We start from the raw sequence: 19,154 nt of genomic DNA on the forward strand, positions 1-19,154 counted from the left end.
TTTTCTCCATTTACCCTTTTATACCTTTGACTTTCATAACATGAACCTGACTTATTCAGTCCAAAAATAATTTTTAAAAAGCAGGAAGTTACAAAACATTTTTAGAGATTAATTCAGACAGAAAGGAGTGAGCAAACTATGATTTCTCTTTTTCCTCAGGTCACCTCCTCCAAGTCCCACAACCCAAAGGAGGCCAACACTAAGTGCTCCCCTCACAAGGCCCACATCTGGCCGAGGACCAGCTCCTGCCATTCCCTCTCCAGGCCCTCACTCTGGGGCTCCCCCAGTCCCATTCCGTCCAGGCCCATTACCTCCTTTCCCCAGCAGCAGTGACTCCTTCGGAGCCCCTCCACAAGTTCCATCTAGGCCCACGAGGGCCCCACCCAGTGTCCCAAGGTAAGGCATGGAGCAGAAATTCGGGTGGTGGTGCGGCTTGGTTCTCTTCTCATAGAATGACAGACAAAATTTATTTGAAAGAGAAAATTGCAAAGATCTTATCGTACGTGTTTGCAGTTTTCACAATGAACAGAGACTATAGGAAAATTGCCAACCCTGTTATGCCATTTAAAAATCACTTGTGATCATTGAAATTTCTCATTTATCAACTGGCACAAACTAAATAGGACTAAAGAACACTGGCTCCCAATGAATGACATTTTGGCAGCTATTGGGAGAATTTGAGGACTCTGAAACAAAAGAGTTATGGAGGATTGTAGCAAACCGTATGTTCTATAGGTCATGTGAGTTCCATGGACTAAGGTCTTGCCTTCTCCATTACCAAAAGAATTCTAGAAAACCACTGACTTAGAGAATTTTATCCATCTGCCTTCTGAAATGTGATCCTTATACCCAGTTTTACCAATTTTCACATAGACTGAATAAATCTGGCTGATCGATCTGCAATTGTTTTTTTAAAACCTACACACAGGTATTTTAATATAGGCATGACTGTTGTATACAGTCACTAATCATATATAAGATAGATCATTGTACATTTGAATAATACATGTTGACAATTGTAAGTGGATTTTCAGGCTTAATTGTGAAACAATACAGCTAATAAATAATGGACCTAGAAACATACATAGTTGGAGCTGTAGTTTCACCTTCATACACTTACAGTCAAAATATACACAATGAATATAATCAGAGATTTTTAAGGTATAAAGTACTAAGGTTTTTTCCCCCTCAAAATCAGAAATATAAAGAGGAAACAAAATTAGCCCATACATAAAGTTAATTTTTTTAAATTCAATTCAGGGAATTAAAATATTTATATACTCCGTGAAGGACTATCTGACTTTAGACAAATCATGAAAACAGATGTGACTTCTACCCACCCCTGCAGCCTGAGCCACCTTGCCAACTGATTGTGGCACTTACGTTTTATTTTGATCTTCATGTTGTTGAGCATAATGAAGAGAAGAAGAGGGATCTTAAACTAGTACACAGAGGGTGGTACAGCAAGAATAAGCACGAGATTTACAATCAGAAGACCTGGGTTACTGAAGGTCTTGGGCAACTCATTTAACTCTGAGATGGAAGTTCTTTTTCTATGAAACAGGGAGAATTCAATAAAGTTGTTCTCCAGATCATATGACATGAGGTATTTGAAAGAGTTTGATACACTGTAAAGACTACAGTTGTTACCACTGTTATTTCGGTCCTAAGCAAAGAGGATATATATATACTCTCAATCCAATTTTTTTTCTCTAAATTCAATAGACTTGGCTTATAAATTATTTGGAATGGTGCTAAATTTCCAGTAATAATAGTAATAGCAACAGCCAACATTTATTGTGCTCTCAATATTACTAGGCATTGCCCTAATATACATTTTTTGTTTAAAGCTCATAACAAATAGGTTATTATCCACATTTTACAGATGCGGCAGTGAGGTTAAACAGGTTGCCCAAGGCTGCTCAGCAAGTGCCTAGTGGAGCTGGACTTTAATCCCATGCAGTCGGCTTCCAGAGCCGTTTCCTGACCATGACCCCAGGGTTTCTCAACCTCATCAGTACTGACGTTTTTGTTGTGAGGAGCTGTCCTGTGGATTATAAGATGTTTAGCAGCATCCCTCGCCTCTACCCTCTAGATTTCAGTTGCACTCCCCAGCTGTGACCACTAAAAATATCTGTAGACACTCCCAGTGTCCCTTAGGGGAGTAAAATTCCTCTCCACGTGAGAACCACTGCACTGTAGTATTCAAAAAAATTCCCTTCCATGTAAAAAACATGAATTTCAGCATTGAGCCTTGCTACAAGCAAGATCCAATTTATTATTTTAGAAAACCTCAAATTGACTGGGAAAGTGTCTGCCATTGTACCAGGAAGGTATTGAGGCCATTGGAAGAGGAAGAGTTGAGAATGGGAAGGCTGGAGTCCCATGCAGGAGCTGCTTTTGTCTGTCTAGCTATGAGAAGAAACCAGAGCAAGCTGGTAGTGCCTGTCCTCGGGAATGAACATGCATGTTCTGCCTGCTTGCTTGACTGCTTTACCTGTGGGTTTCAGATGAGCTGGCTTGCTAGTACCCTTCAGAAAAATCAACTTTTGAATGCTAAACTGACTTATTAAGTAGGGTGGAGCTGCCGTTGGTATTTTCCAGCTCGCACGCACGAGGCAGCCAAACGAGAATGAGTAGCCCGAGCTGGATGGCCGGTGCATGGGCAGCAGGGCTTAATGAGACTGCATTAGGGAATTTATAGGATGACAGTTGCCTTATTTGAAATTTCTAGAATACTCTCAAGTTAGAACCAGACTTTACTTGATCTGGCCGTGCAAAGAGTCCCAAATTTAAAACAGAAATGAGAGTACAGGGTAAAAGAGGAAAGTTGGTGGTTTTGTGCTGAGCCTTCAAGTTTCTGTGCTGGTTCAGCGCTTTGGGAGGGAAATCCTGGGGAAGGGGGCTGGGAGGGTGGTCACCTGAGAGAGAGCAAGAAAGACTCTGTCAGGATCCCCACGTCTGTTAAACCCAGCTTTAGATGGAGAGTTCTGACCACATAAAGTCTGTTTTCAATAAAAGTCAGAGCAGTAATCCTACCAAATACAAGCCAGAAATGGGGTTTAAGATTTCAAAAAATGAAAGAAGGAGAAAAAGAAAGGAAGAGAGAACGAGAGAAAGAAAAAAATTGAGAGAAGCGCTTGTTGAAACTTTACCTTATTCTGTTTGTTTAGTATATTCTATTTCTCCTCTGTGATTTGCCTCTATTTTCTCTATCAAAAACTTAGAAAGTTGAAATGCCATTATCCATCATCTCTGGGAAAACAACCCTTTGCTTTCAGAGAAGGAAGTCTGATTTGTTTTTTCAAGTTTTTTACTTTCTTAAGGGCTCTTTCTCCTTTTGTATCTGAAACTGGAAACCTATAACATGACAAGACAGCACAAAAGGTGTCCCGCCAGCTCCCTGTTGGGCTTTAATATTACAAAGGCAATAACTGAACTTTTAGAGACAAGAGATTCTGCCATTCAGCATGTGCTCGTGCATAGTTTTCTTCTGGATAATTCATGACTTCATTAGCAAGTTATGATCTTGACTTTTAAGAGCATATATACTTTTATGTTAACCCCGTTCAAAGGTAATCAAAGCACTTACATTTGTACAGAAACCATGAGTGTTCTGCTTTATATATATATATATATATATATATATATATATATATATATATAAAATTGTATCTTTCCATTCCAATATAAAAGGAGAGGAAGGAGAGAGGTGGTGGAGTCATTTTTGGCCCAGCTTTTCTCAGCTGCTCAAGCTGTTCTGGTTTATGTGTATGGAGCCTTTCAGTGAGGGAGCTGGAAATATTGCAAACTACACGCCTGTTTTAATTAATTCCACTTGAACTAGAGAAGCATCTCTATCCCAAAGAGACTCACTAGTATGTATGCTTCTGTCATTAGTAAGTTGAGTATACACAAATCAGTGATTTGTGGAACATTTTCTATTGCCAAAATATCTGGATTGTCCCCTCCCCTCTCACCTCCACTCAACTTCTCTGAAGGGGCTAAACGCTGTTTGAAAATCCAATCCCGTGTGTATTTACTTAACAAGATGATCTTAAACAGACATCACCACCTCTTTAGGGTCCCTATTCTTTTAAATGAAGATCCTGATCTTCATCATACATTAACTCTAGAGCTGATGTAACTACTTTCAGATATAGGTTCTTAAAATTAGTTAATTGGGAATCACAGTCTTTGACATTAACAGAACAAATTAACTGAGTCCGAGTGTGTTTTTCCTGGCAATAACTAACTCTGGCATTATTTCACTCATTTGTCTTCTTCCCTTTCCCTGGATTAAGCTATTTTGCAATGGTCAAAAGGGGATAAGGGTGGGAGGAAGGGTCTCCAACCGAGGAAGAAGAAACTTTTTTTTTTTTTTAACCTCATCACTCAATATTCCAAGCTAAAAAAAAGTTGAAAAATATAAGTACTTTTTTTGACCACCCTTGTTCACCAAGTATGATGATGTCTCTTTAAAAAGACAAAACCGAATCATTCAAAAGGATTTGGCTTTTACTTCAGCTCATCAAAATGACATAAACACAACATGGAAAGCAAGGAATGCTCCCTTGAAGGAGTCTCTGGTGAGCCCCTTAGTGAAGCTGATGTCCCACCCTGCAAGGGCAGCCCCAAAGTAGCATCAAGATGATTCCAGAGTGTGTCACTCATGCCCATCCAATGACTTAGGTGGCTTCTTTGACTTCTGTGGCACACTTTAAGAGTTTCATCGTAATCCCACATTTTCAGTAATTTATTACAAATCGACCATGCCAAAAGATTTATAAATCCTTCTACATAGGCAATCAATGCACACACATTCTTTTATTTACAAAGACAAAAGCCATTTAATCCTCCTTATAATTTAGTTTAATTTTGTTTTAAATGTTTGACCTTGATGACCTGCAGCGCTATATCTCTTTTATGTATTTTATATATTGTTATAATTGATAATTAATATAAAGTCCCTTTCACTTAGGGATAAGATCTCCTTGTTTTGTTTTGGTTTTTTAGCCAGTCCCCCAAATTTTGCGTAAGGACAAATTCATGATTCTTATGAGTGTGTCTTTGAATCCCTTAAATCAAGGTTTGGTGCCATGAAGGATGAAGCTGCTGAGCCCTGAAGTCGTGGGCTAAGGGTACACGGACAATTAAGCAACTTAAGTGACTAGCCTGTGTCTGATTCCCCTGCAGTCATGTACTGAAAACCTCCTGACTTACTCTCTCCTCAACAGCCCTCTAAAAGTCTGACTTCTTTTAGCAGCTGAATGTCATTTGGACAAACGAGGAACTCATCTTGTGACTTCTGATGTCAGCCAGGAGCTTTCTATTTTTCTCACCCATTTAAAAAACAAATACATAAATTTATCATTGGGTATTCTGATTTTTCAGGGAACAGTTTTTATTTTTAGCAACTGGCTTTAAAAGCAAGGAAAGATTTTTTTAAGTATAATTACTAAGAATAGGAACAACTTTGAGGTGTTCTTTTTGATTCTTAATATTTAAGGCATCTCATTTGTTTTGAAATCTCTAAATGTTGTTAATCATTTGTTGCAGGTTTAATATGAGTTATCATGATGCTTAATATACTTTCATGAAAATAGAATTTTGGCCACATGCTATTCACTAAAGAAAATGTCCAATTTAATATAAGTCCCTCAATTAAAAATCTCATCAAAAGCCTCATTCCAATTTCACCATGATTCTGGCTATAACACAATTATTTCATTGGAGTGAATCAATGGTTAATGTCAAAGTTTTTAATTCTTCAAGTCTTGGTTTCAATCTAGTTTAAGTGAAAGTAAAATTAGTTTGGTGGTTTCCTTCTTGAGTCTTGCAAACTTGAGTCTACTTTACACAAACATCTCCATCCTGCCACGGTTCGGATGACTGGCAGTCTGTTTAGGCAAGGCCCAGAAACAGAATGCAAGTGTTGTGAAAGTCAGAATCTGGGAGCTTTGCAGATGTGTCAAGGTAGCCTTCAGATTGCCTCTCTGTTTTCAATGTGTCCCTTATCTCACTCTTCCAAACATCCTATGTTGTAAGAGGGTAAAAGGAAAAGGAAAATAAGAAAGAATCTACATGAGGCAAAGTACAAGTAACATAAATGCAGACAGGCAGCAGTAAATATAACAATATGCTGCTGTTAGCCCACTGGTAACTGGCATTAAGCTAACCAAACACAACTGCTTCCACATCCCATGACAAATAATAGCAAATAGCCCTGTCATTGTTCTCTTTGGGACTCTAAATTGTCGAAGCTTCACCCATTACAGGGAAAGCCTTCCTGAGTTTCAGGGGACCCAGCCCTGCCCTGAGTTTCACCTGACTGATAGAGGAAAACAGCCAAGACAGGAGTCTGGCAGAGAAGCCACTGGCCAGTGAAAAATGCACAGTCAAGGATTATTATTCTTCCTGTGAGCAGTCAGCAGCAAATTGTCACCAGTTGGAATCTGCTGAATGTTCCTACATACAAGTTAATGTTAGCTGAAAGAAAGGGGGTTTAAAAAAAAAGTTTTGCCCAGTGTAAGCAGATACAGACTTGTAGAAGACACACAAGCTAGTACTTCTATTTCATCACTGCACTTTTTTGTTTCCTTCATTGTAAGAAAAGAATGATTTTTACAGGGAAACCTTCACATTCAGACAGTTCTTGTTAAATGGTATGTTTTTAACGACTTCAATGATTCATGGTATGACATTGTTCATAGCTCTTTCACCTCTAAATTTTATCCAAGCAACAAATTAGAAGAAAGGACTCCTGGGGGCTTCTTCCTTCTTTCTGTGAAAGATTGGAAGCATTTTTTTTTTTTTTTTTTGAAACGGAGTCTCTATCACCCAGGCTGGAGTGCAGTGGCGTGATCTCGGCTCACTGCAACCCTTGCCTCCCGGGTTCAAGTGATTCTCCTGCCTCAGCCTCCTGAGTAGCTGGGATTACAGGCATGCACCACCATGTTCAGCTAATTTTTGTATTTTGAGTACAGATGGGGTTTCACCATGTTGTCCAGCTTGGTCTCGAACTCCTGATCTCAGGTGATCCACCTCACCCTCCCAAAGTGCTGGGATTACAACCATGAGCCACCGCACCAGGCCTAGAAGCAAAATTTAAATAACGTTTACTAGAGTTACTTTAGCCAATAAGAGCCAGGAAATTAAAAATGAAATTGTAAATGCTACATCTTTCACTCAGAAACGTGCCTTACATGCATATCTCCAGCAATATAAGAAAAACATTGAGGATTTAGCTGATGGTTTGATGGCTTTTGCCTGCCTGTCATAACTTTATTGCTGCTCAAAGGTAGAATTTTAAAACACTCGACACTGAAATCCTTTAGCTTACTATTGCCAATGTATTGTTAAGTGTTGTCTGGGGGAACCTCTGAATCTAAACACATATTTACACCCTTAAGTTGCCAAATTAAATCCATCTGGCTTACCAAATGCTGTTGCCAAAAAACTATTACACTTTTGGTGTAGCCAATATTTTAAACGTGGGGGATGGGAGGGCAGTGTTGAAAGGCATTAGATTCGATAGAATTTACATGTGCATTGATGCCACATTATTTAAGTATTTATATCAAGTTTAGATCCCATGGCAACTCTGACCAAGAAAGAACTCCTACACAAGGCAAAAAGTCTAAAGCCACTAGGTATTTAGGCAGTCTCCTCATGGCACTTTTTGCCCTGTGGCTCCTTTTCAGGCATCACAACCACACCATAGGCAAAAACCACAAATAGCAAATACTCTAATTTCTTGAATTATTTTTTAACTATTCCTATAAGCACTAGGAAATGCCCACTCCTATTTTCTGGTCAAAGTTATCAGCTCATGTGAATCGTAGAAAGAATACATTCCATCCAACGATCTGAAAATATGTTAAGTCAAAATGGCAAGTAGCAAAATTTGCAATCACTCATAATCCATAGCAAGGTAGGGTCTTCCTAATTTCAGTTGCTTAGAGACATGTAAAGTTCCAAATGTTCATAAAGTCAACTTTTTCTCCTATTGGGAATTAATTTAAACATTAGAAAACAGGAAAAGGTATAAGTACTCATCTTAAATGTGCAAGTTAATATGAAATTTAGAAATAAGCCCCATTCCTTTCCTGCTTCTTTGGTAGAAGGGCTAATGTACCAACTAAGAGAGAGAATAAGCTATAGGTCTGGATAGCCACAAACTAAATACACCCCCACAGGAGAATCCCTAAGCTTCTATGGTAATTTTGAAACTAAGAGAAAATAAGACAGTATGAGAAGGCATTATGCTGCTTTAAATATGACTTGGGAAATGGTCTTATTTTACAATCAAATATACCACTTGCTTCCATCATGTAAATATTACCAGTATTTGGTTTCAGATTTTCGTGAGGTAACATTATCTAAATTTACTGTTGGTCTGTATACTTAAATATATAACATTCATTTGCAGTATTTCATTTATCTCAAAAGATTAGTGTATATCTCATCTAGAATGAGACCTCTTATGAGAATAGGAGATGGGAAAGCCTTTTGAAGGCATTTGGCAGTCCAGAGAGTCTGCAATGAAATTGTTCCACTCAGGAATCGGTATTTATGTAAGATACATTCTGTACCATGTGTATTTTTTTGTTTATATTAGGATTATTCTCAAAGTCAATTTTAAGAGTGAATGAAATTTTTCCCTCAAGTAAATCTACCCTTAAGTAGCATCATGCTCAAGGGCCTACACCAGAAAGTCTGCCCCACTACTCTCACTATTATACCATTCACTGAGGAAAAGCTATAAAAACTGAGGAAAATGTCTACTTATTTTTTAAAACAACTAGAAATGCTTTTTGCTTTTCAGTAGTGTTGGAAAATATTTTAATAACTAAAATAATAAAACTTCATGTGAGGCAAATTCCACCTTAATTATTGCCTGTTGGGGTGGAAAAATTAAGGAAACATTAGTAAATGTGTTAACTAGAAAAACCACTGTAGTAATTTCCCGCCAAATACCTGGGTCTAAAGTCAAAATAAAATCTGTGCTTTGCATATGATTTGCATGAAAATAGACTTACAGTTTTAGCTCTAACAATAGTACCACTTAGGACTAAGATGAATGGACCAGAAAAACCCCTGTGATTCATCAGTAGACTATGATTAGCTTACTTCAATGTTCTATAGTTCAGTTTGGAATCTTTAATGAGGGATGTTCATATAATTGCTTGATTCATTTTAATATTTCAAACTCTCTAAATTACTCCATCACTATCTTAATAATTAATGCCTGAAAACTCATACTTACATTGAAAATTGATTGTAAAGCACAACAGCTTTGAATAACACATTGAAATAGTGTTTCTGGTGTTTGCTTAAAACTTTGGTGTATAATTGATTACATCTTATAGATTACTTTTTTTTTCCTGGTATTTTCCTCTTCCAACTTAGGACTTTTTTGCCATATGTGGCTATTTGATGTCTATTGTTCATTCACAACCTTCTAGGTGACTGAAAAACGCATGGAGTTACTCATGCCAATAATTATTGCTACTGAATTGTTCCAAAGTCTCCCTTCCTGCAGAGAAAGAAGTTTCAGTAAAATATTCTAGAGGATTACAAATAATCTTTGCAGTTCATAAATACTTTCATAGGCTCCATTGCTCTTCACAGTTTTCAGTTAGAATGTTATTTTTGTCATGAAAGTTTGCATTTATATTTCTTTTCTGTGGATTGCTTACCACTTAATAAAATTAAAATGCATTTTAAGATGAAACATTATGTACCTAGAATACTGAAGGTAGCACTGACCATTGTCTTCTGTTCAGAAAGCAATGTTGAATTGGAAAAGCAAGATTTTAGAATATTCCTTTTTACTGCATTGTCATTGCACCCTTCCTCTCTACCCTAGTCCTTCTGATCTCCCTTGTCTCTCAGATGATCCCTACACCCAATTATACAGAACAGTCTTCCTCTGGTTACTTATATCGAACACTTGCCTGCTAGCTGCGTTTGGCAGGCCAGCAGGATGAGGTAATAATCAGAAGAAAATGTTCTGGTTTATTGGCCTCATCCACGTACAACATTATTCAAAACAGTTCTCTGTGGGTGAGAACAGGGTTGCTTTGAGATCCCCTGGTCTAATGTTCTGTAGTAGTGAGGAGGAACAAAACTGTAAACTTTTTTGATCCCTTCTAGAATAATGGTAAGATAAATGATATCTGCTTGGCCCATCCTTTCGGTAATGTTTACAGGCAGTTAGATGTATGTGAAAATGAGAGCCTTTCATTTATAAACATTTTGGTTTTACTCTTTCCAAGTTCAGCCGTCTTCTTAAGTACAGCCTCCATGGTCAGTACAGCAGTGTTTTCCTAAAAGCATATTTTGTGAACAATTTCTCCAGGATGATGGTAGTTTTTGTAAGACAGATGCCTAAAAGACATATGGTTTTCATAGATTTTCCGTCTAGACTAGCTTTATTTAGTGACTTTTGGTCTGAATTGGTCTAGTTAAAGTTTCTGTAGGAGCTTGTATAAAAATTTAAAATGTGGGCATACCATTAAGGTGTAAAACAAAAGTTTGACTTCTTGTTGGCAAGAGATTAAAACGGATTGGTTGAAAATTTCCTTCATGTTAAGTAATTCTGATCGTCTTATAGGCCTACTCATCTATTCCGCCCTTACAACACTGTCCAAAATGGAAAGGCTTACCCTAAAAATCCCATAACTGTTAAATTCATATACTCCTCACTGTTCTTGAGTAAATTCTTTGTGTTCCAGTTTATGTGTGTGTGTGTTAGAAAGCCCTAATTCTTTCTGCAGACTCTTTACATGGCCCAGGGGACATATGATTCTTTACCCTTTTAGCACCAATTTTTACAAACACAGCATTTCTCTCATTTAAAAAAAGCATCTGACAAGCCACTGAGTAGAAGTGACGGAACCTTTAGGAGTTTCATACTGCCTTCAACCAACAATGAAAATTCTGTTTTTAAATGCGTTTCAAATTCTTGAGCCAGTGTCAAAGACTCATTTAGAAACAATATGACATGTTCAGAGGAAAAGAATTACATCTAGTCTTGCCCAGAAATCACCCTTTTGCTCCCTCTTTTGTAAGAGCTAATACTGCAGACCAGTCCCATCTTAACTGCATCAGAAAGAGGAGGCTCGTGGAAGGGAGGAAATGTGGGCTGTTCTGTCTCCACGAGTATCATTGCTTGGCTTCCTTGGCTTCTCACGAAGCATTTAATTGGACTTAGTCACATATTTGTTCACTGACATGGCAGCCTGCAAGGCATAATGCCTCTCTGTTTTTCTCTGTTTGCTTTAAAAATTTTTGTTTTTAAAATTTGAGCTCTAAAGCATGTTAGAGCTCCTCCTGCTGGATTGAAAAAAAAAAACTGGGATGATTCATAAATGGTAATTCTTTTTCTTCATATTTGCCACCTGGGCAAATAGAAGTGACAGAAGCCTATCATGTGGTGCACTTAAAACTGACCTTTTAATTCATCAGGTATTAAGGTCAGGCAGAAAGAAAATGTTGATGCTACACGACTCATCTCTCAGTCTTCAAATTCCTCATGCTCTTTTTTGTTGCTGTTGTTAAAAAAAATAAAAGGAATAGGAAAGGTTATTTTTCTATCAGTGTTTCTAGTTACATAGTTACCCCAAGTCACATCCCCATGCTTGAAAGGTTCTTGCTGTGTCTCAGAAAGCGACAAAAAGTTTTTTCCATCTTCCCAAAGCAGAAATGAATTGTACAGTCATATAGAGATTTGAAGTGTTGCCTTTTTCCTCCCTATGCTTTCTTCTTTTTCCTTCTTCCTCCTGAATTCCTCCTCCTTCTCAGAAGCAGACACTTGCCTCTCCCAGTAGCTAGTTCTCAGCACCTCCTTTCTTGCCTCCTCCTTCCCCTGAATGGTAGCAGTTGGCCTCTCCCTCTCCTGGTACCTGAAGTGGGAGTGACGAGATGGATCAGAAAAAGGTTTACCCCATTCACCATCAGTGGGAGTAGGTTTCTACAGCACATAAGTTTCTGGAGGTCTCTTTAGGAATAAGAGAGAAAGGAGGGGGGATGGAAGGGAGATAGGAAGAAAGGAGGGAAGGAGGGAAGGGGCAGGAAAGGAGAAAAGGAGGGAAGGAAGGAGCAAAGGAAAACAAAATCACTTGTAAATCTCTGTAAAACCACTTCCTTTCTCTGCATGCTTTCTCACACTGTATCCCTCTTGCCTTCTGCTGCTCTGCGGTTCTTTGTTTCTTTTAGCTCTTTCCTCCCCCCAGTTTATCTTCTCAACAATATAGTACAAAAGCCAAAATACTTAAAAGTTAATCTCAAAGTAATGCTTTTTAGAAATCATATTTTAATACAACTAAAAATCCTCTGTGTTACCTGTCTCATGACTTTATTAGGACTTGGGACAAAGGAAGTCATTTGGTATTTGTGATAAAGAATAAGACAACCCTTGATTTCTCAAACTTCAGTACTTTCTGGCTTTCTTTCCTTTGCACATACCTTTTCTGTTCCTGGAATGCTAGTCCCCTTAACTTTCTCTGCTTTCTGGAAGTCCTTCCAACCTCTCATCCTCCTTCCAACTCTAAGCTAGGACTCCAGGTGTTTCTGAAACTCCCGAAGCAACTATTTTATCATAATCCTACTGTGGTCATGTTAACTTGTCTCTCTCCATCTCAACAAGAAACTACTTCTGGGCAGTGACTGTCTTTATTTCTGTCTCTACCTGTTAACACAATACCTAGCACATAAGTAGGGCTTACTGAGGGGATGAAGGAATATAAAAGGAATTGACTTGCAAGCCTCAATCAAAATTTATTTTGGAACAAGCCCGATACTTATTTTAAAAACCAATTTAAACACACTTTCTTGTTCTATTATATTGAAAAGCTTGCCTGAGTGAATGTTGTAAAATTCTTTCTACAAATCGTAAACCTGAGCAGAGTTAATGTGGGTAAATCATCCTTTAAGATGCTTTTCTGCCACAACCACAGAAGTGGTTATATTAGGCACCGTACCTATGGGTGAAATCCAAGTCAGATATGTAGGACAATGTAAAGAAAGTGTGACAAAGCAGATTATATTACCATTTATTTCAGAGGCTAATTTATACAGGATATTACCTTCATCAAAAAATTGTGTTTGTATCATCAAAAAATTGTGAACTATTTTTCTCCCTATGTTCTGATTTCAAATTCCATGAGTTGATTCATATTTTCCCAATGACATACATTATAAAATCATGGGTTCATTTTCACAGGGGAAAGAAATGCTGGCTCTAATACACAGCAATAATCATATTAGAGAATTCCTTAAATCCTTTAAGTGGGCTCCAAGTTCTGTGTTCTTTCCAGCATCTACTGTAAACTATTCTTGTATAGTATTGGCTCATTCTGTTACTAAAGCCAAAAATTCCAAAAATATGCTGAATAGCACCCTATAGTATTTCTTACAGTAAATTATAAAATATTCCATGTGGACAAAATCATGACTGTTACAGCATTTTTCTGACTTTAGCCTCATACCTTCTAGATATGTAAAACCTATTTGTTAAATAAATGCCCAAAATGAGAAGTAGAATGCAAATACATTGCTAAAATTTAAAATATAATGTCCCAAAGTTTGTTCTCTTAGAGCAGACATTCACAAGAAGAAGTAGGGGTCCTTCATCATAGCTGCCTTCCATTTTACCTAGAGGTGTGCTCCGACCCAATTTATCTTTGGGCCCATTCACACTCATTGATCTACCACTTGGGACACTGCTCTCAGCAGGTGCTATGGAAAGCTGCAAGAGGTGTAGGAGTAATCTCGGTTCATAGAAGGTTTTGAATATTGTTCAGATGATAAGATATGCATGCACACCTAAAACTTAAGAAAAAAAAAAAAGATGCAAGCATTAAATGATTCAAGAGGGTCATTGAGAAGTAAAGCATTTCAATTCCTAAAAACACAGAAAATGGCTTTTGTAGATAAAACCCTTCATTTTTTTAATCATAAATAAGTTAAAAAATGGTAGGCAAGTTGCTATCAGATTCTAGTGGCCCTTGGAAACTTGGGATGTATAACTCTCCCTTGATCCTAGGTGTATGTAAACTGAATTTTGAGAGTTATATTTTAAACTTTCAATTATAATTTATAAGTAAAACTTGCAGTGTAAAAGAAGCTATTGCATATCCTTTTAATGCAAATAACTACCCTTTTAAGCAGATATCTTCTCTAAAAATGTCAGTCTTCGTATATCTTTTTGAAGCCTTTCTTTTAATTTGGGTCCACCTAACTAATTATGTTGGACTTCAATCCTACCCTCTCCAAAGATTAGAATTTGGAATGCACATTTAGAGATGCTTACCTTCTATTTATTTTCATAAGCAAATACAAGCTTCCCTAAGCAAGTAGTAGTTATTCTTCTGGTAATGACTAACAACAACAACAACAAACACTATAGTACAGTATCTTGGTCTTTACAACATAAGGCTAAAACTGCTTTCACCCATGCTTAAGTCTAATTCCCAAAGGTATCAAAGTGTTTCTACAATATTTCTTCATCCTTCTTAAGATTTTCCAGCACTTTCTCTTTTTGTTTTTACTTTACCTGGCAAGTAAATTGAATTGCTAATAAAGCAAAGTAAAAATCTTTTTTTTACTGAGCAGTGGTTTCAAAGCATAATCCCAGGACCAGCAGCATGTGGGAACTTGTTAGAAATATCCTACCCCATTAGAAACGTTGGGTGGCACCCAGCAAGCTGTGTTTTAACAAGGCTTCCAGGGAATTCTGATGCAAGGTCCAATTTGAGAACCATTGCCTAGAGCATGTCAATCTAACTGCCCAACAGAAAGAATTCTGCACTGGAAGTCATGAGATCTTAGTGCAAGCATAGGAACGGAAGAAGAATGAGCTACATAGGCCCATTCTGGCTTACACATTTACCAGTCAGATAATTCCTGCTTCCCATCCTAAGGAGAAATAAGGGCAGGGACAGAAAGACCAATCCATTTCACAAATCAGTATTATGCTAGCTGGAGGCAAGAAGCTAGAGGAAAGGTGGTTTTCACACCCACCCCACAAACTGATACATCAAAGCAGTTTGCCCTATTGAGGTCTCCCTTAACTCCTGTTAAAATGGGCCTCTTATCATGAACACTCAGGACCAGCTAATCCAAAGAAGAGCAGATGAAATTTTAGTTCTTCTATTCTTAAAAGACAATAAAATAAGGCAAGAAAACAATGATGCATTCTTCTCTTTTATCGGTAAAGCCAGTTTCTCCCCCACAATGCCACCCACCCTGCATGAGCATTTGACTTTCTTACAAAATTTGTCATTGTCCGCAATACTGCAAACAGTCCATCCCTGCAGCTACAAATACAACTTCAAGTATTACATCTTTCCCTTTGATTTGAAAGAAGAAACTTGGCTCTTCTATGTAACCATAAACCGCCCACATACAACACAGTGTTTCAATAAATACTAAGTGATACAAGATGCTCCATTTCAATATAATGCCTTACTTAACGAAGCTCATCACTAAACAAAGCAACTGAGGAAAATTTAGTACAAAACAATAACTTTGCTTTCCCCAAAACAAACTGTCTTGTGAGGTGAATGTCTTTGGAAACTCTTTGAATGGTTAGAAGCTGGACCAGTGAGATGAACTTTAACAGTAAACTTTAAATGTTTTCTGGTGTTGAAGTTGGCAAACATCTTAGCGTTGCATATTAAGAAAATTCACCCTGAATTGCTTTCTAGTAGGGTTGTACATACAGATTTTTGTTATTGTTTTAGAAAAAAATAAATAAAATGCTTATTTCTTCTGCAAGGGTTAGTGAGGAGCTCTTTAGGATTTTTAATTACTAAGTACATATATGGGTTCCTTTAACTGAAACTAGGCATATTTCCAAGATATCATAGTTACTTTGAGAGAACATGAACATTTTATCTTTTATTCTTTTAATTATTAATTCACCATCTAGCTATGCAGTGCCTATTGAATGCATGTCCCTAGGGACATCCTTAAAGAGCTCATAATGAATAAGTTATCCTGATTGATTGATTGATTTGGGAAAAACAATACTATGAACCACAGGCCATGCTAAGTTATGGGACATGGTAGTGAATAAGACTAACAATAGACCTGGCACATAGCAGAACCATATGTTCTCCTCATCTCCTGTCCTGACTTCTTTCTGCAACTGCCTACTACTATTGTCCTCTTGTCCCAGCCACATAGTCCAAGGATTAAAGCAGATATTAATGAGAATTTACTGTGCCATAAGAGTACTTAAGCCTTTCTATTCTCTATCCACACCATTGAATTCTTCCCTTCAGTCACCATCATTTCAGTTCCAGTTTTACTCATTATAGACCTACATTCCCTTACTTCCAAGTTTTATATGCAGCAGTTACAATCATGTTTGCCATTACTTTGACCACATTATTGTATTTTCAGACTTCCCAGAGTGTACTCTCAGACTCTGAATTATAAAATTTTGCCCTATTTTTCCACTTAAAATGGAGTACTATAACAAAGCTACTTGCATATTTGTTTTATTCCACTCATCTTCCATTCTGAATAAATGCTGAGCTCTTTAAAGTCATGTAGCATGAGGCAGTCCACATATTAGATGCTCAATAAATAATCTCTGCAATATATAACTGGAAGTCTTGACATAGATCATCTAGTCTGATTGTACAATTTGGCAACTGGAGCTAGAATCCACATTTTCTAACTTCTGATCCAGGACTCTTTCTATGTAAACATAGTACCCAAACATAAGCTTCTGACAAATGCCTTAGAAGTGTAGCATCCTTGGCCTCACTAGACCTACTCACCTTGATCTAGCCTAAACTCTAGCCTAGTTAAACATCTTGTTTAGGCACTTTTCAGTCATTTCTTCATTTGTCCATTATTCAACAAATACTTAACCACTGCCTTCTAATCACATTGTACCAAATGCTGAATATATGTAATAAATGCAAAATATGTAGTCTCTTTTCTCAAGGAGTTTTGAATCTATTTGGGGGGCACTGGTAATAATCTAATAAATAAATACATAATCACAAACAGGGTTACTTGCTATGAGAGACACAAACATGAAGTAATAGAGGAAGGCAGAGTAAGTGGGGAAAACTATGGGATGGTCCAGAAGGACTGAGGAATAACAGTTAAGCCAAGAACAAAAGCATCAAAAGAGAAGTCAGTTTCATTCCTTTCTCTCTTGGCTACAAGCCTTGATACAAGCTATTACATATTCATGAAACGATTTCCAATCCATCATGCCATGCTGTATCCTACTTCTCACTGAATTTGTAGTCTAAAATCAACTTTTTAATTTAATGAAATCCCCTAATTAATTCCATTATCAAAACTTCTGGTAGAATTTCCCTCCTTAAAGTTCAAATTCTGGCCATTTCTCTCCTCCCACCAGCCAACTGGTTAATTGCTAAGAATATATAGGGTACATGATTATTTGTCAAACTCCCTGAGGGCAGGAGGCTTATTATTTGGTATTTATTCCAAATATCTACTAAAGAACTGAGCAGTCAGATACTTTAGAGTCGCTAAAGATATCAATCCTACATGTCACTTTAGCTACTTTGTTTTTTTTTTTTTTTTTTTTTTTTTTGCTATGGCCATGATTTACTCACAAATATCCTTGTATTTATAAGACCAATGGATATCACAAGCATTCATTAGTTATTTCTTGATTCTAGGAGGAACTTTCTTTCATTCAGTTATCAAACATTCAGTGACTGACAAGCAGTGAGCTAGATACTGCAGTTACATGAAGATGATTAAGACATAGCTCATTTCTAATCAGTGAAGATAATATATAAGCCTAATTAGAGTTCAGTGTGATGACTAATAATAGAGATTTGTTGAGATACTGTACGAACAACTGTATCAGGACAGGGGAAGGCAGGTCAGAGAAGACTTCACTGAAGTAAGTCCTGAATGATTAATTAGTAGTCTCAGAAGATGACCAAAATGACACTGAGAATGTAATTACATGTATGAAACAAGTTCAGTGGGTGTGACCTGTGGCCTTCAGAAACTTCATATCAAAGATGAAAATTATGCAGATTCAAGATTCAGGACATAAGTTAAACATATATGGCCATTTTAAATGAAAATAAGGCTGGGTACCATGGCTCACACCTGTAATTCCAGTGCTTTGCCCCTCCCTAAAGAAAGATTTCCTTTAAAGCCTCTTAAACATTTTTCAAGTGCATGAGGTAAAAGGAACTCTACTAATATCTATGAGTTTGTGCCTAAATCGTTAATGTTTTCACCATTAATCAACAATATCTCTTCTGCTTTGATTTTTCCTTGACTGTGTAATTTAATTTTATAGTTCCATGATTTTTCATCAACATTTCATAATTGCTTTCTTACATTTTTCTAACTTTACTTCTTCATATCTGAGAAAGGACATTCAATTTGATCAATTTAGAGTTTCTAATACAGAAGAAAATTTTATGACTATAATTCCAGAAGGAGTCTTTCTGAAAAAATCAGTTGCAGAGTTTTATCAAAAAGAAACATTTCAATTTATAGACTTTGTCAAATTTGTGGGGGTATAAAATGACTACCCAAGATACCACATATGAAGTCAAGTACACAAATACACTAAAAAACTTATTAATATATTCAGTAAATAAATGTAGAAGCTTGAGGAATAAATAATAATAAGTAATAAATAATATTGCTTAGTAATGTTGAGACTCTCAAATACAGTAATATTTCATTATCTCAAGTACGTTTGCTCAGTAAACTCAGCTACCAGAAACATCACTGCCAACTAGAAAGTGAGTAATACTACTATTAGTAATACTAAAATCTTTAAGACCCAAAATAGGAACTAGAGCTCCTGCAATTTAAACAGGCACTCACACTAAGCCTATTTACACTTGCTACAGAGAACTCTAAAGCCTTGCTTTTCTGATTTTTAGTGCTCTGCAAATTACAAGCATAATATAGAACAAACTGGAGAAAGTTATAAAGGCAATGAGAAGTGGTAATATCCTGAAAGAAAAAGAAGAGGAAAATTATATGTGAGAAATAAAAATTCAAAAACCATCATTGTCTGAAACAATATACTTTATTAGTTCCTGAGTTCATTCTATGTGGCTAAGATATGTGCAGTATGTTTCAGATGGCTTTCAAATAGTTTCATATTTCTTATTAGT

General features: G+C 36.9%; 2 protein-coding genes across 12 annotated transcripts in view; one reads left to right on the forward strand and one right to left on the reverse strand.

Annotated features, from left to right (window-relative positions):
• Positions 1 to 19,154, forward strand: part of LOC105484426 (dynamin 3) — a 564,467-nt gene that overhangs the window by 534,618 nt on the left and 10,695 nt on the right. For 6 of the 8 annotated variants that reach the window (XM_071069603.1, XM_071069594.1, XM_071069570.1 and 3 more), the window contains one exon: positions 160 to 396. In XM_071069603.1, the coding sequence (XP_070925704.1) occupies positions 160 to 396 (237 nt within the window). Of the gene's footprint in view, positions 1 to 159; positions 397 to 5,089; positions 5,224 to 19,154 lie in introns of those variants that run through there. The other 2 variants (XM_071069595.1, XM_011745978.3) reach the window with 1 other exon arrangement.
• The window catches only part of LOC105484421 (phosphatidylinositol glycan anchor biosynthesis class C), a 144,061-nt gene continuing 130,488 nt past the window's right edge, over positions 5,582 to 19,154 (reverse strand). The window contains exons 12-14 of one of the 4 annotated variants that reach the window (XR_011607792.1): positions 11,458 to 11,909; positions 6,999 to 7,094; positions 5,902 to 6,036 (exon numbers count right to left, since the gene is read on the reverse strand). The gene's annotated coding sequence lies outside the window, so the exon portion shown is untranslated. Of the gene's footprint in view, positions 6,037 to 6,924; positions 11,910 to 19,154 lie in introns of those variants that run through there. The other 3 variants (XR_011607785.1, XR_011607784.1, XR_011607783.1) reach the window with 3 other exon arrangements.

Source organism: Macaca nemestrina, chromosome 1 (assembly GCF_043159975.1).
Source record: "Macaca nemestrina isolate mMacNem1 chromosome 1, mMacNem.hap1, whole genome shotgun sequence".
Taxonomy (NCBI): Eukaryota; Metazoa; Chordata; class Mammalia; order Primates; family Cercopithecidae; genus Macaca; species Macaca nemestrina.